Below are 19,273 nucleotides of genomic sequence, written 5' to 3' on the forward strand. Positions count from 1 at the left end.
TCCTAATTAATCAAAGCACATTTACAAGTTTATCGCATAATTTCTATTGGCCAGGCGTCACTTTTAAAGAAAATTGCCTTGTCATGCTGATTTGGAAAAAAAACACGCATTGTGTTTGCTAGTTCCCCCATCCCCCCTCCCCCCTCCCACCCCCCACCGACACCAGGAAATGGACAGAAGCCCGGGGCAGCTTCTGTACCTCCTCGGATAACAAGTACGTTCAATTTAGCACGTTTGTTGGTACCTGTCAACCAAATCACAATCGGTGCCATTAAAATGCTAAGGGGGCTTTATTTGACACCTGAAACAGGAAGGAAATGCAGGTGCTGGTTTATACCAAAGATAGACGCAGTGTTGGAGAAACTCAAAGGGTCAGGCAGCATCTCTGGAGAAAAAGGAATTGGTCTCCATCTCCGTTGAGTTACTCCAGCACTGTGTCTATTTTTATTTGACACCTGTTCCGTTATCTATTGCCTCTGAGGATAATCGCTTTAAAGTTATTTTTTCTAATTCTCTGGTTCTCGCCCAAACAGCCATTCTTCTGTGAATGCACAAAACTCCACCAGCAGGTTCGCCACGCCCTTGCCCAATCCAAATCCGTATTCGGGGAGAGGCGACCAAGATGAGCAAGGGTCTTGATCGTTGGAGCAATAAGTGCTGGGGTAACCCAGCGGGTCAGGCGGCACCTCTGGAGAACATGGACAGGTGACGTTTCGGGTGGGAACGAGCCCGTACAATTGAAGGGGAACAAGAGCAGATCTATTACCTACGGTGGCATTCAAATTGAGATCAAGCAATTCAGGTTGTGCAGAAACTCGGTTTGGTGTTTAACATCTACACCGTATCATTATCAAATGCCCAATTTGGCAGCTGTAGCAATAATTTCTAAGGACGACGTACCCATATCATATGTCCCAGGTTTCCTGGAAAGCTAAGAAACTGTTTCTAAAGAAGAGGTGTGTTCACATAGCTTACTAGACGGATTCTAAATGACCAAAGTTGTCTTACGCCCGATGAAAAACTTGTAAAAATGTAATTTTCAGTACATTTCATAGCTACAATATTTTACATGATTACAGAATCCTATACATGATTATAAACATGAAACTTGAAACACGTGTTCCTAAATTGAGCATGATTGCAAGATTGTCTTAAATTAACATGACTCAAGTGACTTAATTGTAACTTGTAACGATATACATGTGAGTATAGGGTATTGGCAATGAGCAGAACAGATTTATTAAGTGTCCCATCATTGCAAAGCATCCAGTACTTAACAAAGACAGCAAAAGAGAGGTGATTCTGAGAAACGTAGAGCCAAAATATATGTCACCATTTTCCAAGCTGAGGTGACAATACTGAAATGCCTGCAGACCCTTTCCCAATTCCAAGAGGCGTGTTTGTGGACGTGTGTGCCCTATATGTCCTAACTCTGAGTAATCCGAGGACTGGGATTAGATGTACGTATTTGCCCATTTGCCTCCAAGGGGATCTACAGTTGCTGAGCATTCTTACCCGTTTCCCCATTCAGTGCATGAAACATATGATTTTAAATCACAGCACAGCGGAATTTCAATTCTCGTGATCGAATGGGACTGCTTCATCATGTGATGATTTCTTCACATGGGATTTCCCCGCCTTAAGTGCTATCATAAGGCAGATAAATTCACTGAAAGAGCTAATAAAAGAGAATATAAGCTTCACTTAGGTTCATCGATATGGAAACATAGAAAACATGAGTAGGGGTAGGCCATTCGGCCCTTCGAGTCAGCACCGCTATCCAATATGATCATGGCCGATCATCCAAAATCAGTACCCCGTTTCTGGTTTCTCCCCATACCCCTTGATTCCGTTAGCACTAAGTGCGATATCTAACTCTCTCTTGAATACATCATATCTTCGATCTTGCACCACGAGTGTCCTCTTGGTCATTGTCGCTACAATTGTTTGTACTTTTCTTTGTTGCCTTCCTAACGTTTGGCGCTGCTTGTGATCAGTCGTCCTAATTTAGAAATTTAACTTCTGGACCAGACCTGTCCTTATCCGAAACTATTTTAAAGCTAATAGAACTGTGCTCGCCGATCCCAAAAGGTTCGCCACTGAAACCTCAATCACTTGCCCTGTCCAATTCTATAAGAGCAGGTCAATCTTTGCCCTTTCCCTTGTAGAGCCCGATAGATATTGCTGAGAAAACTTTCCTAAACACATTTGATAATTCCACCTCGTCTAAGCCATCGTGGTGTTCTAAAAGGGACGTGGCAGGTACTATATAAATCCAAGCCGTCCTTTTTACGCAGTCCGTGGAGTGTCCTCCCCCACCCTCCTTCCCTCCACCCCCACTCTTGAAGGGATGAGTCGGGGGTTGGGGTTGGGGCGGAGGGGCGGACAGTAAGCGAGGTATAAATTGTGAGGCTTCAGAGATACAATGTATTTGCTCTTAAAAACGTCGCCAAAGCATTGATCCTACCCGTCCATTAACAAAATGTCTCCATCCACGGAGAGTCCTTTACAATTGTTAACCTGGAAGAAGGGAACTATCAATAATTGAATCGAGTCGGTCTGGTCCGTTGGCAGGCATGAAACAAAATAGTAATCAAATGATACGACGAGAGTGAAAATAAACGGCTGGTAAATAATAGAGCTGTATTTGATCTGGATCAACTTAATGGGTGGTGTTCGTGCGGCAAGTAGTTACCTACACTGCCTCTTTCCTGGATGTGAGACGTGGAAGGGCCGGTAGTCAGCATCTCGCTAGCAGGGTAGTGTGGTCCCAGTTTGTCTTAATAATTAATAAAATCTCGGACGGGAATAGTGAATAAACGCCTTATGTTACTCCTAAACTCATCTAAATTTTAAGTATATTTGAACACATATTTAACATCCACACTTGGAATTACATCGTTTCAGTCGTGTAAGTATTGTCCAAATATTTTATTTCAACAGTCGACAGTCACATTTTTATAATCAATTAGGCGTCGAGGTTACGCACTGGTTCTCGCTCACACCCAGGGGGTAAGAAAAAACAGGTAAATTGTATTTCCGTGCTGGTTTCTTCCGAGTTGTTGGGCGTTGACGTTTTCCAGACCCTGTCAACGCACTCTGCGGCGATTTAATTTCACTGGTTAATTTAGCTGTCTGCAGGCGGAGAGCGTGGAGATGGGATTGATTTACCACTGGAGAGCCGGTCATTTTGTATGAATCTGGTATTTTAACCAATCTCGAAAGAGGCCTTTTCACTGTCAATATACAACGAGGATTCTGCACAATGTGCTTATGCCTCTAGACAATATGTATCTTCCCTCTAGCCACGCACCGAACTGTATCTTTCAACCCGCCCAGGCTCGGTCTTCTTAGCACAGTTGCCGTCTGCAGCGATTAGTTCAGTTCAGTTTAGAGATAGAGCTTGGAAACAGGCCCTGAAGATACAGTTACCCCACGCTCGCCTCCACTCTGCACAGTGGCGCAGCGATAGAGTTCCTGCCTCACAGCGTCAGGAACCCAGGTTCAACCTGACTACGGGTGCTGTCTGTACAAAAGTACCCACAAAGACGTGCAGGTTTGTGGGTTCATTGCCCCCAGTGTGTAGGATAGAACTAGTGTATCGTTGGTCGACCAACGATCGGCGCAGACTCGGTGGGCCGAAGGACCTGTTTCCACGCTGTATCCACTAAACCCCACACTGGGGACAATTTTACAGAGATTCTTCTATCCAAAGAGAGTTTAAAGCGCAAGCTGCATTTCTGCAGTCGAAACTGCAGGTTATTTCAGATGTTCAGTTACATTAAAGGTTGGAGAGGACATGTCCAATCTCTGCTTTGTGTCAAAGCTTAAAGGAAGAAAATTGGCTAGTGTTTTGCGGTCCCGTCTTCGTCCTAACGTTTTCTATTGCATTTTCTTGTATTACTAGCTTCTCTCTCGTACGTGAAATTGTGCATTATCCCTAGAGGTCAGGTACCTTTTTTTGCCTTTGTTGCATTTGATTCTGGAGCCGCTTTGCGAGCTGCGATCTAGCAGTGGGAGGAATGACAACGCGCCTGCGACCGACACCCTATCGAGAGTCTTCCGTGGGATTTGCATATTCTGCGTGTCTGGAAGTAGGAGGAGGGAGATTGATATAAAAGAGCTGCAGGGAGCTACTTACTGATTGACCGAGAACTCGGTGCACACAATCGAGTCTCACGAAATATTCAAGGGGAAATTTCATGTCATAGAGTTCAGTTCAAGACCCAAGCTTACAACACATTCTTCTCATCTCAGAGCTCGACATGGAGCAAGAAGACGACGGCGTCGAGACGCTGCACTATTCCGTGGGGATTCTCAGTATAAGCGCAGGTAATCTCCGAGCCCTCTACTTTAGTTCATTGTTTCAAGCATTTCCTCCAAAATGTCTTGCATTGGTTATAAAGGATAACCCGTTGTTCATTGTGTGTCAGGTGCGCTGTTGCTGGCTGTGAAATACTATTCAACTGTCCCGCTGATCCCAGGCACGGCTCTCGGTATTTTACTGCTTATCGTGGCGGCTCTCCTGTGCTATACAGGTGAGTTACAAATACTGAGCGGCTCTCCTGTGCTATACAGGTGAGTTACAAATACTGAGCGGCTCTCCTGTGCTGTACAGGTGAGTTACAAATACTGAGCGGCTCTCCTGTGCTATACAGGTGAGTTACAAATACTGAGCGGCTCTCCTGTGCTATACAGGTGAGTTACAAATACTGAGCGGAATAAGACAGCGTTGCTGTTGGCTGGCGTTCCAGTGTGCTGAATTACAATGCAAACTCTTGCTCTTAACTCGTTATTATCTGGTCAGTAGCCGATGTGAATAGACACGAGAGCGCTATGATAACATTTGAGATTAATTGTCGCCAACATCCACCGGGTCTCACGCACGCTTGCGTTTTGTACCTGAAGCGCCACCTTGTGGCGAGTTGTAGCTGCTTTGCCATCGATCTACTTCAACTTGCCATTGAAAGGATATTCAATTAAGTGAGTAACTCGGGGAAGACACAAAATATCACAATGTGCTGGAGTAACTCAGTAGGTGAGGCAGCATCCCTAGAGAACATAGCAAGGTGACGTTTCGGGTCCGGACTTCTCACTGAAAACTTACGTGGCACTTTTATTCAGTGGAACTGATTATTAATCAGGGGTCGTGTTTTCATCATAAAGACCTCTGGGTTTTAGTCTAGCCGTGTTGTGGCTTGATTTATTCAACATCAGGATTAGAACTCCCCTCAGGAATATCTACACGCGACTGGGTGAGAAGTTTCTAAAACCAGTTTATTTATTGGTCATTTATTTAAACCAGAAACTACCTGAAAGCTCCCGAAAAACGTAAAAGCTTTTTTAAATTCGAAGAAGATTGAGTAAAATCAGTCCTTAAACCGTCTAATGTACATATCAATATTTATCCAACACCCCTACATTTAAAATACATAAGATGAAAAGCAATTATTTTTTGGAAGATGAGACTCAAACCTGGAGATCTAACACTCTCTTCGTCACTACAACCAGACATTTGGGGGCATTGGTAACGTCATAGTTACGTTACTTGGCCAGCAATATAGAGCGCTGGATAATGATTTTAAAGCAGGTTCAAATCCTATCCAACAGCCGGAGAATTTAACTCCTGCTCACTGATTACATTGTCAATGTACAAAACATTTTTTGGCAATTCTGATTATGGACTGCCTCAAGGAAACTCCACGAGGAAGAGGTCTACATTTCTGGTCATGTTTGGCCCTACAGGTTCAGAGCCTTAACACCTATCTGATGTGGCCAATGACGTCACCTAGTTGCACCTAAAACAATATACCCTGTGAGGATACATGTTTATCTGCAGGTTTAGGATGAGACATCTGACCACTTTCACAAGGGTATTGTGATAATAAAGCTCACATTCCATGAATAAATGTCACATAAAGGATATATTTAAGGAAATTAACTGGTTTGCCATCTGTATAAATTTCCAGCTTAAAGCATAGATTTAGAATATTATTTATTGTTCAATATTATTTGTTTGGAAGTTGTCTCCTTGGACTTTTCAGTTCAACTTTATCTATGCAATCTTAAATGGAATAGAGTGCCAATCAATGGATGGATACAAGACTCCAAAAAAGCAATAAAAGGTCACAAGTATCATGTCTGTGGAGGAGGTTCGAAAGGAATAAAACCATATTTGGTGATGAAGATTGAACTAGAATGAGTTCACAGACAGTAGGGGAACCATACATGTTGTTATCATACTATGATTGAATTAGTGTTATATATTTTGAGTTTAAGTGTGACAAACTTCAAAGAGATAAGATAAAAATTATGTTAAGGAATAGAATATTAAAGGAGAATATAAACCCATTAAAAGCTGTATATATGTGTATCTGCATGCAAAGTATAAAACAGGAAATAGGGAATAGTGACTGAGGGTCATTAGTCAGACTGCTGAAACAAAGGAAGTGTGATCAATGCTTGGAATAATTTACACATTGTTTTAGACTTAAAGATGATGGGGCTGGGGGGAGGGGGAGAAATTGTTAGTGCAATTTCAAATTTTGCCAATGATCCCAACTTGGGAAATACAGTCTAAAGGGCAATTGTGTCAGGAGGATATTAATAAAATTTCAGAATGCATGTGTAATTGGCAAATTAAGTTCAATGTAGCTGAGTATGTAATGTATATTAGTGCAGTTTGATTAGTAGAATTAAGGAATCAAAATATCTCGGATAACAAAATTCTGATGGATGGCAAGATAACAGCAACACCAGTGAATGAGGCCGGTATTAAAAAACTGCAAACTAAGGACTGGAGTTCATTTGGAATGTAAAGATGTTGTTAAACTTGTACTGAACTTTGTTTAATCCAGACTTTAATAATTATTCACTCTTCTGCTTTTCATATTGTAAAAAAAGAGATGCAGGCATTGGATAATCATAAAATGGCAACTGCCTGAAACGTCAAATAAAAACAGAAAATGTAAGGAAGATTCAGTAGGGTCAGGGAGCATCTGCGGATAAAGAAATAGACTTAACATTTTAGATAAGGTCAATTCATCAACTTGAAATGTTAATTCTGTTGCTCTTTCCACCAATGCTACTTCAGTTGACTGTGAATTTCTAATATTTTCTACTTTTATTTCAGCTATTGATGTAAAAATTATTAATGATTTTGATTTTAGAACTAAGCAGATGTAGTAATGAACTTGTGGGAGCTCTTTACCCCAGTTGACTGGAAGCCTGATAAAGGGCTGTTGCAACCAGATGACAGTGTTGATGTGGAGAAAATATCTTTGCTTAAGTTGAGTTTAAAACTAGAGTTCATAAGTATACAACTGATAAGTTTCATAGGCTACCCAGGAAACACTTTGTTTCCCAATGTTAAGAATATGAGACCCACTACAACATGGAGGAGTGGAGGTAAATTTATCTCCATGTCGGAGTAGAGGTAAATGGCACAAATGCCTTCAGGGGGAAGTTACAATGCACACAAGGGTGGAATGAAAAGAAACATATGATGTTAGGCATAGATGAAAGATTAGTTTATTGTCACAGGGGGCAATGAGATTTCTTGATCACATGAAGCTCATAGAGGAAACAGTACACATGGTGATGGCAGATACAACAATAAATACAATGACAAATGCAAAACAACAGATGGGGCAAAGATTATCCAACAATCTGAAGCAGTGCAATAAAATAGGATGGGGAAAAAAGCAAAATGCTGCAGTTTCCAAAACTCCAAAATTAGGCTTAATGTTCTGTTGGAAGATCATCACCATGAAATGTGAATCTTATTTCCCTCCCCCACCAATGCCACCTGGAATCTTTAAGTGGGTAGATTCTTATTTGAAGCTGAAGAATTTATAGATTACTAGACCAAGTGGACCCGTTGGGCCCAACCCTCTCCTGCATTGGTGCAGCACCCTGTCCTCCCCTCCCCTCTCTCCTCAACCCCCTCTCCCTTCTCCCCCACTCCTCCCTCCCTCCTCCCCTCCCCTTCCCCTCCTTTTAATATTTAAAATGTTAATAACTTTTAAAATATAACACGGATTTCAATAAAACTACTTGCATTATCACTAAAGTGACAATGGTGAGTAAGGTGGGCCTAAAATTGTCGCGCTATCGTGTACCGTTTTGGCTGAAGTTCAGTCACAAACAAGATAACAAACGAGAGTTTTAGTATATAGATGGAGGAAGAATGGCTAATGGTGTAGTTCACACAGTGTAATTGGTGAATATGTGTAAAATCTATGTCATCTCCTTTACTATTTATTTTCTGCGTTTTTTTTTCAGGTATACGGAAGAGTTCAAATCAAGCTATCCCTTTTGTGAATCTGTGCCTGACACTGTCTGTTCTGTGGTGTGGAACTGGCCTGACCCACATCTTAATGGGAGCAAATGTAGTTCAGAGTAATTCAGTCCGTAATGCTCTAGTCCCTGGTTTTGTAGCTTTAGTCTTGGCACTCTTCATCATTGGGGTTGCGGGGATAATCCAAAAGGAAGTAATCCCTGGTGCGATTGCCTTTGCTATTTCTCTTGCTACTGCTCATGAGATTGCTGCATTATATAATCAATCTTTTGGTCATTCTGCTGTGGCTTCAAACTATTTGATCGTGTCCTTTATCGGCATTTACTTTGGATTGGGCCGTGCTTCAGTCTTCCTAAGCAACGGACAAATAACATTCCCAGGGACTAGTCTGTCCAAGAATAAGTACAATGAGACATCGACAAGTGAACGCCTCTTTAACAATGACACAATAGTTCTGGGATACATTACTAATATGCTATCTGCCAGTGTGTTCGGATGCCACCTATTGGGTGTAACTTCCAATCTGTTTGTTGGTCAGATTCCCTGGCTGTGGACAGCAGGCGTCTACCAAATTATAGTTTGTATTTTGTCTTACCGGGCTTTTGACACGCTGAATGCTACATTCTTTGGTTTAACCTCCATATTAAAATTTGCAGAGGGATATGCATTGCTGTACAGCATCTGGCAAAACAGCCAACCCTTCTTCCCAGTTCCAGTCCCGATTGTTCTTGCTGTCCTATTTTTTACCCTGGCTCTGTTCATGACCAGTAAAAGCCTCATTGATGGATTGTATCCATTGTTTTTTGTTGCCTATTGTATAGCAGTGTCAGCTCACCCCATAGGCTTTTTCCATGGTGGAGCACAAGGGGTGAGTGTGGCTATATTTATAGCATCTGCTTGCGTTACTTTAATTTCCCTCTTCAATAGCAAAGGGCCCCTGACATATCCCACTGGAGAAGGGGTTGTTAAAACTTTATTCAGTAGGATGAATGCCTTCTCTCTAAAGTCAGGTAAAGACTTCCATAACCCAGATTTAGGATACTCCAGATACTCAGACGCTGAGACTCTAGCCCATGCCTGTAATGTTGTGGCTTGTTTTGCCATCACTGTATCAATCAATCCCTTGACACCTTTAGCCACTGTAGTTTTGCCTTGGATTGTTATTCCTGGGGGTGTCCTTCAGATCCTGTGTGGCTCAATCTCTTTTTCTCGGGGTAAAACCCTTGAAAGCTGTGCTTTCATGCTGTATGGTTTAATATGGATAATCTGGGGTTTGACCAGATATGGTGGTCTCTATGGTTCAACTAGGGGGTTTGGCATTGCTGTGGGAATTATTTGCTTTCTGCTCTTTAACAGTTTTGTGGTGATTGGCACTTGCTTTCTGAACACTGCATGGTTTGCCTTGTCACTCAGCTTTCAGTTGATCTTAATAAGCTTCCTTCTGGATGCCATTAATGCAATTCCTTATGGATATGATATTGGAGTCACCATCATTTTTGGTTTGATTAGTTTTTACTGCTTTCTGGCCACCCTCTTTAACCAAAGCTTTGAGAAACCCCAGTTACCTCTGGGATGGGCTTGGGCAAGCCTGTGTGGCTTTGGGCAGAACAAATCTGTGTGCCCTCATCTGCCTTCAAGAAAAACCACCTCAGTCAGAAAGATTGCAGGTAAGGTTCTGCAAAGATTGTTGGATTCCACAGTTATTTCAGAGCTGTGTTCATTTCTTTAAGTAAAATAGCAAGATTAATAAGTGACATGGAAGTTACATTTAGTTCACCCAGCCTCTTATTTACTTGAAGGGCTGAATGATCTAATGCTTCTAATTTGTATTTTCATATGTAACCTCTAAGATAGTGTATCGTGCAAATCACAATTACGAAATGTAATTACTTGGCTGTTCTTTTTATAACTACTCTTCCATATTATTGTATCCTATTATGTTTGTGATGATCATGAAATGATAAGACTGCATTAAAATCATTGGAGAGACCAAAGAGATTCAATATATTTATTGTCAATTTCACCAATGTTTCTTAGTAACTTTATCCCACAAGTCTAAAAGACATTTGTTTGATAACGTGGCCGCAGTCTCGGGGCATGAAATTTGTGTTTTCCAATTATACAAAACCAGGACCTTGATAAACTATAAAATAAATTAGCAAGAAGTAGAGACTGCGAGCAAGGTGAAAAGGTATGTTAGAATGTGCAGTGGCTGAGAATGGTACATTTTGGAAAATAAAACTACAGTAAAATGTCTTAAAATGTAGACTGATCAAAATGAAGGGATTAAAAAAAAATGCAATCATGCACAGGTTTGTAATTGTATAGGAAAGGATAGAATAGTTATAAAATGGAAACTGAAAAACTTTAACATTTTAAAATATAGGACATCCAGGATAATGTTGCATTTGGAAGGCAATAGTTAAACCATTAATGAAGTCATTTATGTTGTTGTATACAAACTATTACCAAAAGGGTATTAAAGGCAATGGAAAACTTACTGAGAAGTTTAACTCTGATTATAGTATGTCACAGATGCAAAAACAAGCTTAAAACATAGCAATTTTTCCACTGGAAAATAAATAGATTAAAAAGTTTTATGAAGGCAATCAAGATATTTGAAGTTGTATCTGGTTTTGAGGCAGGACAGTGTGAAGGATTGTGGACAAATTCATTATCAGGGCTTATTAAATTTCAGATTGTCAGCAGAATCTCACAGGGAAATTGGAATTTTCTTTTCCACATAGGTTCAAAATAATTTTTTATTCCATATCATATCATATCATATATATACAGCCGGAAACAGGCCTTTTCGGCCCTCCAAGTCCGTGCCGCCCAGTGATCCCCGTACATTAACACTATCCTACACCCACTAGGGACAATTTTTACATTTATCCAGCCAATTAACCTACATACCTGTACGTCTTTGGAGTGTGGGAGGAAACCGAAGATCTCGGAGAAAACCCACGCAGGTCACGGGGAGAACGTACAAACTCCTTACAGTGCAGCACCCGTAGTCAGGATCGAACCTGAGTCTCCGGCGCTGCATTCGCTGTAAAGCAGCAACTCTACCGCTGCGCTACCGTGCCGCTATTATGGCTATTGTACATTTTTGTTCTATATTGTGACAAAGGCAATCAGATGTATACTTTCAAAGAGAGCATATGAAAAACGATAAGTAAATAGATTTTGAGTAATTAAATTTGGCACAGTCATTCACAGTTCCTGCCGTATTGCAATTCCTGATTCTTCCCATCAATATTTTGGCTGATGGCTAATAGTTTGTGGGAATTTGGTTTATTACTATTTTTCATCTAGCTTCTCAATGTTTCATTTGTGTCACCTAGCAGAGTAATGGTTACCAGGTTAACTTTGTCAGTTCCCTCAGAGCTCATCCTCAATAGTCCTCAATGTTTTTTTTAATCATTTTTTATCATGACACTGAACACATTTAGGAAGAAAAACAATATATTCCTTTGGATTTTCCTATTTTTTAAAATTTTATTTATTTTCTGCAGAAATTATGAAAAATGGAGGAATCTGTGGTATTCCAACAGACACTGTATATGTGTTGGTGGCGGCCTGTAATTGTCCTGATGCTGTCGAGAAGGCTTACAAGTAGGAACTGTTTTACATTGAGTGTTATTCACTTGGGCCTGTATGAAAGACCTTTAGTGCATTCAGAGTGGATAACATCAATAATGCATCTATCAATTCACGCTTTTATCTGAACATTGAAAATAATAGCTGTGTATTTGGAATTATTTGTTATTTTATTTATTCACAAAAGGTCAGGCAGCATCTCAGGAGAGATTGAATGGGTGACGTTTCGGGTCGAGACCCTTCTTCAGACTGATGTCAGGGGGGCGGGACAAAGGAAGGATATAGGTGGAGACAGGAAGATAGAGGGAGATCTGGGAAGGAGGAGGGGAAGAGAGGGACAGAGGAACTATCTAAAGTTACTAGATCCTGAAATTTACAAGCATAAAAGCAGAACTGGTGCAAAAAAATGTATCCACTTCAAGAAAACCTGGAAACACTCAACAAGTCAGACAGACCAAAGAAGGGTCTTCAATATGAAATGTTAACTTTGATTCTCTTTCCATAGATGTTTCCTCATCTGCCTAGTGTTTGCAGCACTTTTTATTTTTATTTCACAATTCCAGCATCTGCATTTTTTATTTTAATGTATCACCATTGGTTATCAATCTGTGCACTGTGACCGGCTTGATTGTATTCACTCTTTTCTTTAACTGGATAGTAAAACAAAAGCTTTTCATTGTACTTTGGTACACATGAGGATAATAAACTAAACTAAACATATTATGAAACTATTGCAGTGAATATATTTCATTGCTTGTTGGGTTGTTATTTCAACATATCTCAAAATGTAAATATTAAATATCAAAAAATGCATGGATCATATTTAAAACTTTTAACACATTTGTTGTGGGATATATGTGTAAAGTAACAACATCCCTGGTATGTAAAAATAATGTACAAACACATCCTTGGAAGTACAATGTTCCATTTATTTAACTACTTTCTTGAAGAACTATCCTAATACAAATGATTAGCTAAAGATGACTGATTCAGTTTCTTAATTTCTTGCATGTCAAGTAATACCAATACCAAGCAGCAGTATTTTGATGCTTATAATTTGTAAGTTATGAATAGATGAAAAAATCTAGCTAAGAAATGTCTTTTTATTTGAACAGCACAAAGAAGCAGGCCAAGGAAAGGCCCATGTCTCTGTGGATCTCCAGCTTGGCACAACTGGAACCAGTTAAACATCTGTTAAACCCTCTATTGTGGAACTTTATGCAAGCAGTTTGGCCATCGTCTATCAGCCTTGTCATCCCCAGGGGTAATAAGCCTTTGTTCATCTCCATAATCTTCCTCTCCACCACCCATCAAGCAAATATTTGTTTCTCATTCATGCATTTTTCATTTTCCAGCTCAAACGGCAGATCAGAAATATTTCCTTGGGTGTCTCTATTTTCTGCTGTATCAAAATGCAGTTGGAAAAATCCACTGAGTTCATTATGTTTTGTGAAGTATCTTGTGGGGTATTTCATCAATGTAGAACGCTATCAGTTTATCAAAGTATAACCAGGGACATTCCATGCATATTTGCCAATCTCAAATGTGTCAATCTGATTTAAATCAATGTGGGAGAATGATTATTAACAAATGTTGTTTTCATGTTGTTTTCATTTGAAGGTGAATGGCTGGAACCATTTGGACTAAAACATGCAGATAAGTACATCGGGACACCTCAAAGCATTGCCATTAGGATTCCAGACTGTGCTGTTACAACACATCTCATTGATCAGGTGAGATATTCTGAAGGAGTTTTTATATATTTTGCAGAATTTCCTTGACACTTTTCATCGCCTTTATTTACTTTCCCGATTCAGTGGAAGTTTTGACAGAATATCTGAAATAAAATCTATGTTTAGAAATACTCAGTCAGTAGAGAGAGAAATGGTTTTAACATTTCAAGTCAATGTTTCTTCATTAGAACTGATTTCCACAGAATGCCATCTAATCTTCTGAGAATTTCCAACTTTTTCAGTTTTTATATCAGATTTCCAGCACCTGCAGTTTTTTTGATTTTCACATAGAATATCCACTAGTTTCATTAGGAAATACTTGTAGCTATGAAGCAGTAGTTAACTCCAGTTGTGTGATTGCTTAATTTCATGGGGTCAGTTGTATTTCAGAATTGCCAAAAAAATGTTGTTCAGCTATATATTGCTATTGAACCTATCACTGTAATGTGTCTTATTCTAAAGTCGGCAGCATGCATAAAAGGAAATATAAGACATTGTTCGATGGAATACAAAAAAAAGAAACGAATCAGCATGTGATTATGAGATTGTAGGAAAGAGAATAAGTGTGTGTGCGTGCATGAGTGTGTGTGTGCATGTGCGTGTGAGTGCATTCATGCGTGTATGCATACGTGCATGAGTGCGTGTGTGTGTGCATGTGAGTGTATGCATGCATCCATGAGTGTGTGTGCATGTGTGTGTGTGCATTCATGTGTGTGCATGAGTGCATTTGTATGTGTGTATGCATGAGTGCATTCATGCGTGTGTTTGCTGCAAGAGAGAAAGTAAAGCAGCCCTCACAATTCTTGTGGAAGGTTTGTGTTTTTAATCAGAAGGCAGGTTTGGTTAAGTCTCATCTATGTAGAAATGATATTAAGTGTGGAAACTGTCAGTACTAAAAATTCCACCAAAGGCGGTTTTGAAAAAGAAATGTTTCATTTTTTTTACTGTGATGCTTGGAAGAGCTTTAATTTTATTATGGCCTGACACGGTTCTTCCCAACTTCAAGGCCTTACAGGTCGAGCCACTGGATAATGGTTATGAGCAAAAAGCTATTGCAAATTTCTCTTCGCTAGCCAGATCATAAGGGTTCATTATGGAGCTTACTTCCTCTTCAGCAGAAACTCCATCAGAACAGGGAATGAGTGTGCACCCACTTCTGTCTACATGGTAGCTAATCTTTCTCTGCGTGTGCAGGTGGGCCCTATAGCTGTGACATCAGCAAATCCAACAGGAGAAGCAGACACCACACACCATAATCAGGTCTATGCCAAACTTGGCGAAAAGGTAAGGTTAACTACAACTTGCTCTTTAAGTTTTAAATGTAATTTCTGACATGTATCATCATAGTTAATTACACATGGAAATTTTGTTCCCGGTATAGGTTAATGGTGTATTGTGTGATGGGCCGTCACCTGAGAATATTGCCTCCACTGTTGTAGACTGTACCAAGATAGAGACGGGTACACTTGGTTTCTTTAGAGTTGGCATTGTGCCCAAATCAGAGGTAAGAATAACATCATATTGATGCATTGATGTAACATATTTGTCCTGAAATCAGTTTTATAGTTTGACCTTGCATGAGGGCGGATTTTAAAATGAAAATCTGGAGATTTGGGTGAAAAAATAAAGATGAAGAAAGGTATTTAAATTAATGGAAGTTCTCAAAGACTTCAAAAGACTCCAGTCCTCCTGCTGTTTTATCATCCTTTTCATTCTTGAATGATTCTCACCAGACATGTATCCACAGATTATGAAAAGCAAGATGAAATATATATTCTACTTTTTCTACCTGATGGAATATCATACTTTGGAGTAACTTTTCAGATTTACTGGTTTCATTCGGTTTACTGCCCTGTGTTTCACAAAGGTCACTTCCCAGATGTCTCCATTTGCAGTTGAAGAGGGTAGATTTTCTCCAGCGGTTCCAAATAGGTCACTTCAGTGACATTAGGATCAGTTTTGTCCTTCTTTCTATTTTGGCAATTGTTAGGTCAGCCTCCGTTTGCTTTTGTGTGCTAAACCTGCCTATCTTTTGCTTCTATGTGCTAAAGCTAGACAGGGATGATTAAATATGGTCTTTCCAGAAAGTCTCAGTAGAATCTCAACCTCCTCTGAGTTTCATCCTGTTTAAGATCGTAATAGTTTCTTTGTCACTGCTTTGCTTTAGTGAGCCATAATTTAACAACGTCTGATAAGAATCTCCTTCATTTTCATCCATACTGACTTCAATACCATTCATGAGTATTTGTGCTGCCCAAGTGTTTTTCTTTACTTTAATCCTGTCAGTATAATCTTGTACGTACCATGCCACTTTACCCATCAACCTACTAGATTATTACTGAAAAAAACTCTAGTTCCTGAGTGTTCTTCAGGAAAGGAAATTTCTCATCCTTACTGGGTACAGCTTAAATGATACTTCAGTCCCACACATCTGGTTGACTCCTTGAGGATCAATTAACTTGAGGAGCAATTAGGGATGGTTAGTAAATCCAGACTTAGCCAGGGTATCTCCATCCTGCGAATGAATACAAATATAGGAATAATGGCTCATTCTGTCCACTTTGTCCAACTCTTTGTGCAACTTCATGGCTCTAATTATTTCTTTGATTCAAAACAACTTTTTTTATGGAAGATCTTTATCCAAATAAAGAGATATCTCCATTAAAGAGTGACATAAACTCATCAGAGTCACTTATTCCCACAACACAACTAAATAGCAATGGCTTTAAGTGTTTACCATACTTTCACAGCTTGTATGTTCTTGAAAGTTTAATTAATTTCATTGTTCACCCTCTTCTGAAACTAATTTCAGTGGTTGAGGGACAGTCCAATGGCTGCTGAGAGTCCAGCCAATTCTGGACAGGCACTGGCAGCATGGTGGCACAGCGGTAGAGTAGCTGCCTTACAGCACCAGAGACCCGAATTCAATCTTGACTATGGGTGCTCTCTGTACGGAATTTGAACATTCTCCCTTTGACTGCGTGGAATTGCTCAGTTTCCTCCCACACTCCAAAGATGCACAGGTTTGTAGGTTAATTGGCTTCTGTAACCATGTAAATAGTCTCCAGTGTGCAGGGTAGAACTACAGTAAGGGGTGACAGCTGGTCAGCTCGGACTCGGTGGGCCGAAGAGCCTGTTACGGTACAGTATCTCTAAAGTTTAAAGTAAAGCTCATAACTAAAGAAGGCATCATAACCAAAGTCAATCCCATCCATGTCCATACTGAATAACAAAGGAACAAGAAAAACCTGGTTATGTTATTTTTCATTTCTCACCAATGAATTAAGGATGTTGGGAGCCTCAAATGCACCTAGCTCCCTGTTATAGAGTAGACGGTTATCCTCGGTTGCTTGCATTAGATGCATGGTTAACACCAGTGTGGTTGTGTGAAGTACTCTGAAGCTGAACTTTCCCTCCTTTGAGACTATTTTGGAAGTGGAGCACAATTGTATATCCACATTCAGTGCCAGCAACTGAGAATGAATGTTGTGAATCAAACCCGCAGGCACCTGCTGTGTATTATTTCATATTTACATTATAAATCATCAATGGAGTATTTTTTAAAATATTTATTCTAATGGATGAATATTACAATTCTTACAATTCTTACAATTCTAAAATTGTTTTCTATTGCTAATGAACTATTTATATTTCGACTGAAGATTTTGCAGATATTCGAGGAAGTGCAGAAGAAATCTCTGAAAGGTCATTCCAATAATGGATTCATTGATGGTCCTTCAGAACCTATCACAGTTGAGAAGCCACAGGCTGCATATGCCTTTGACAACATGGGCTTTGTAAATGAGAAGAATGATGATAAGTTGTAATATAAATGTATTACTGAAGAGATATGTAAACATTTGAGCATCCTTTTGTAAACAAAACTATAAACACAAAAATGACATCACAAAGGATGTTGACGGGCCTGATGCTTGGTTCCTGCATCTTCTGAGTTTATGACAAATTTCCATGATCTGCACGATTTTGCGAAGTTTTGCTATAGTATTTCATGAGCTGTGGTACAATAACTGTAGTTGATATTACTGTGAGAACACAATTAACTGGCCTTAAAGGGGTCAATTAGGGATCAATTACTATGTAAGGCAGTTTTGTGCCCTTCACACACAAGCTTATAACTGAGCATGAATGAACCAAATAACAAGTGAACTTTTAAAATTGGCCACGGGTAGAAGAAAACCAATGGAATCAGAGAAGGGTAAGAGCAAAAAAGGAAGTAATTTAACCGATCATGGCCTGCACCAATACGTGCACTTGACCCATCTCATTCTCAAGAAGCATAAGTAATTCTGCTTTTCTTGATGGATTAGAAATGTAGTGCTCTGGACATATTGGAAATTCTTTCAGCCTTTCTGCTCTTAGCACTATCCTAGTTTTCCTTGGGATGATTTAAGTCTTCCAATAAAACTACCAAATGATTTTTCCACCTCTTGTTAATCTCTCTGCATATTTGCTCTTCCATGTCACACTCACTTGTTGGAGGATGAATTAGAAACAGAAAATAGGTGCAGGAGTAGGCCATTCTGCTCTTCGAGCCAGCAACACCATCAATATGATCATGGCTGATCATCCAAAATCAGTACCCCGTTCCTGCTTTTTCCCCATATCCCTTGATTCCTTTAGCCCTAAGAGCTTAATCTAAACTCTCTCTTGAAAATATCCAGTGAATTGCCCTCCACTGCCTACTGTGGCAGAGAATTCCACACATTATTCACACAGAGACTCAACAGATGAGTGTAATTGGACTACAATAATGCTAGTTCGGATTTAACTATCTGTTTTCTCTGAACCTCTGTGGTTTTGATGTGCATAAAAATTGCAGAACGTTGAAAAGGAACACATTTGTCCCATCAAATGTGGATTCATCCCCAAAAGCTTTAAGAAATGTTCATGTTCATGTCATTGTTGCTGTGGAGCACTAAATCTGAATGAAAAATTCATATTTATTCTGAATTAATTGAAAGATGTATGTAAACAAATTGAAATTGGACAAAGAGAGGGGTGTAATTGCACTTTATATTGTATGCATATTTTGTAATAATAAAATATATCTTGGTTTCTAACTGCAGATTATTGTATATTTTCTCAATGTGAAGTAACTGGATTATTATACAATGACTGATGAATAGTTTTCACTGCCCAGATACAAGGTTTGTTGATGACGCTGAATCTTCATATCTCCCAAGCTTTACAATAGCAATTTGGTGACTACTATCTTTGAATAAACAGAGACAGTAGGTTTGGGCCTCTTGAGTTGTTCTTCCACAGGGAAGGTGGATTATTATGTCTGAAAAAGGCCGATACAGTAACCTGCTTCATCCATCTCTGTGCAGATGTCTGACTAAAATACCACAAATAACATAAAAAACGTTAACAATGGAATCTGGACAAAAGCAAGACCATCCCAAAGACGAGTCACTCCCTTGGTGGTAGCCTCTTGTAAAATGGGTGCACTCTAAACACACCCAAGAATTGTGCCTTTGGTATAATTCCCAGCAGAGTGCAGCAAGATGCGACAGCTGAGGTGAAAGGCCATCTTTCCTCCCACTATTGTAACTCTTCCTCCAAACTGTACTTGGTCATTCTCACTTGGACTGTAGAATTCTATTAAAAATAATGG

The 19,273-nt window shown here is 39.7% G+C and overlaps 1 protein-coding gene across 2 annotated transcripts; it reads left to right on the forward strand.

Moving 5' to 3' along the window:
- Nucleotides 1–777: 777 nt before the first annotated feature.
- Nucleotides 778–18,672, forward strand: LOC144600393 (uncharacterized). 2 transcript variants are annotated; one of them, XM_078411979.1, is made up of 11 exons: nt 778–802; nt 2,944–3,026; nt 4,258–4,332; nt 4,434–4,538; nt 8,284–9,966; nt 11,818–11,917; nt 13,018–13,166; nt 13,523–13,635; nt 14,830–14,919; nt 15,017–15,139; nt 17,298–18,672. In XM_078411979.1, the coding sequence occupies exons 3-11, from the start codon at nt 4,266–4,268 to the stop codon at nt 17,460–17,462; spliced, it is 2,595 nt and encodes an 864-aa protein (XP_078268105.1). In that variant the 5' UTR covers nt 778–802; nt 2,944–3,026; nt 4,258–4,265; the 3' UTR covers nt 17,463–18,672. The 2 variants fall into 2 exon arrangements, with proteins under 2 accessions (XP_078268105.1, XP_078268104.1); XM_078411978.1 differs by lacking the exons at nt 778–802; nt 2,944–3,026 and having other exon boundaries at nt 4,168–4,332.
- Nucleotides 18,673–19,273: the final 601 nt, after the last annotated feature.

This window comes from Rhinoraja longicauda, chromosome 15 (genome assembly GCF_053455715.1).
Source record: "Rhinoraja longicauda isolate Sanriku21f chromosome 15, sRhiLon1.1, whole genome shotgun sequence".
NCBI classification, from domain to species: Eukaryota; Metazoa; Chordata; class Chondrichthyes; order Rajiformes; family Arhynchobatidae; genus Rhinoraja; species Rhinoraja longicauda.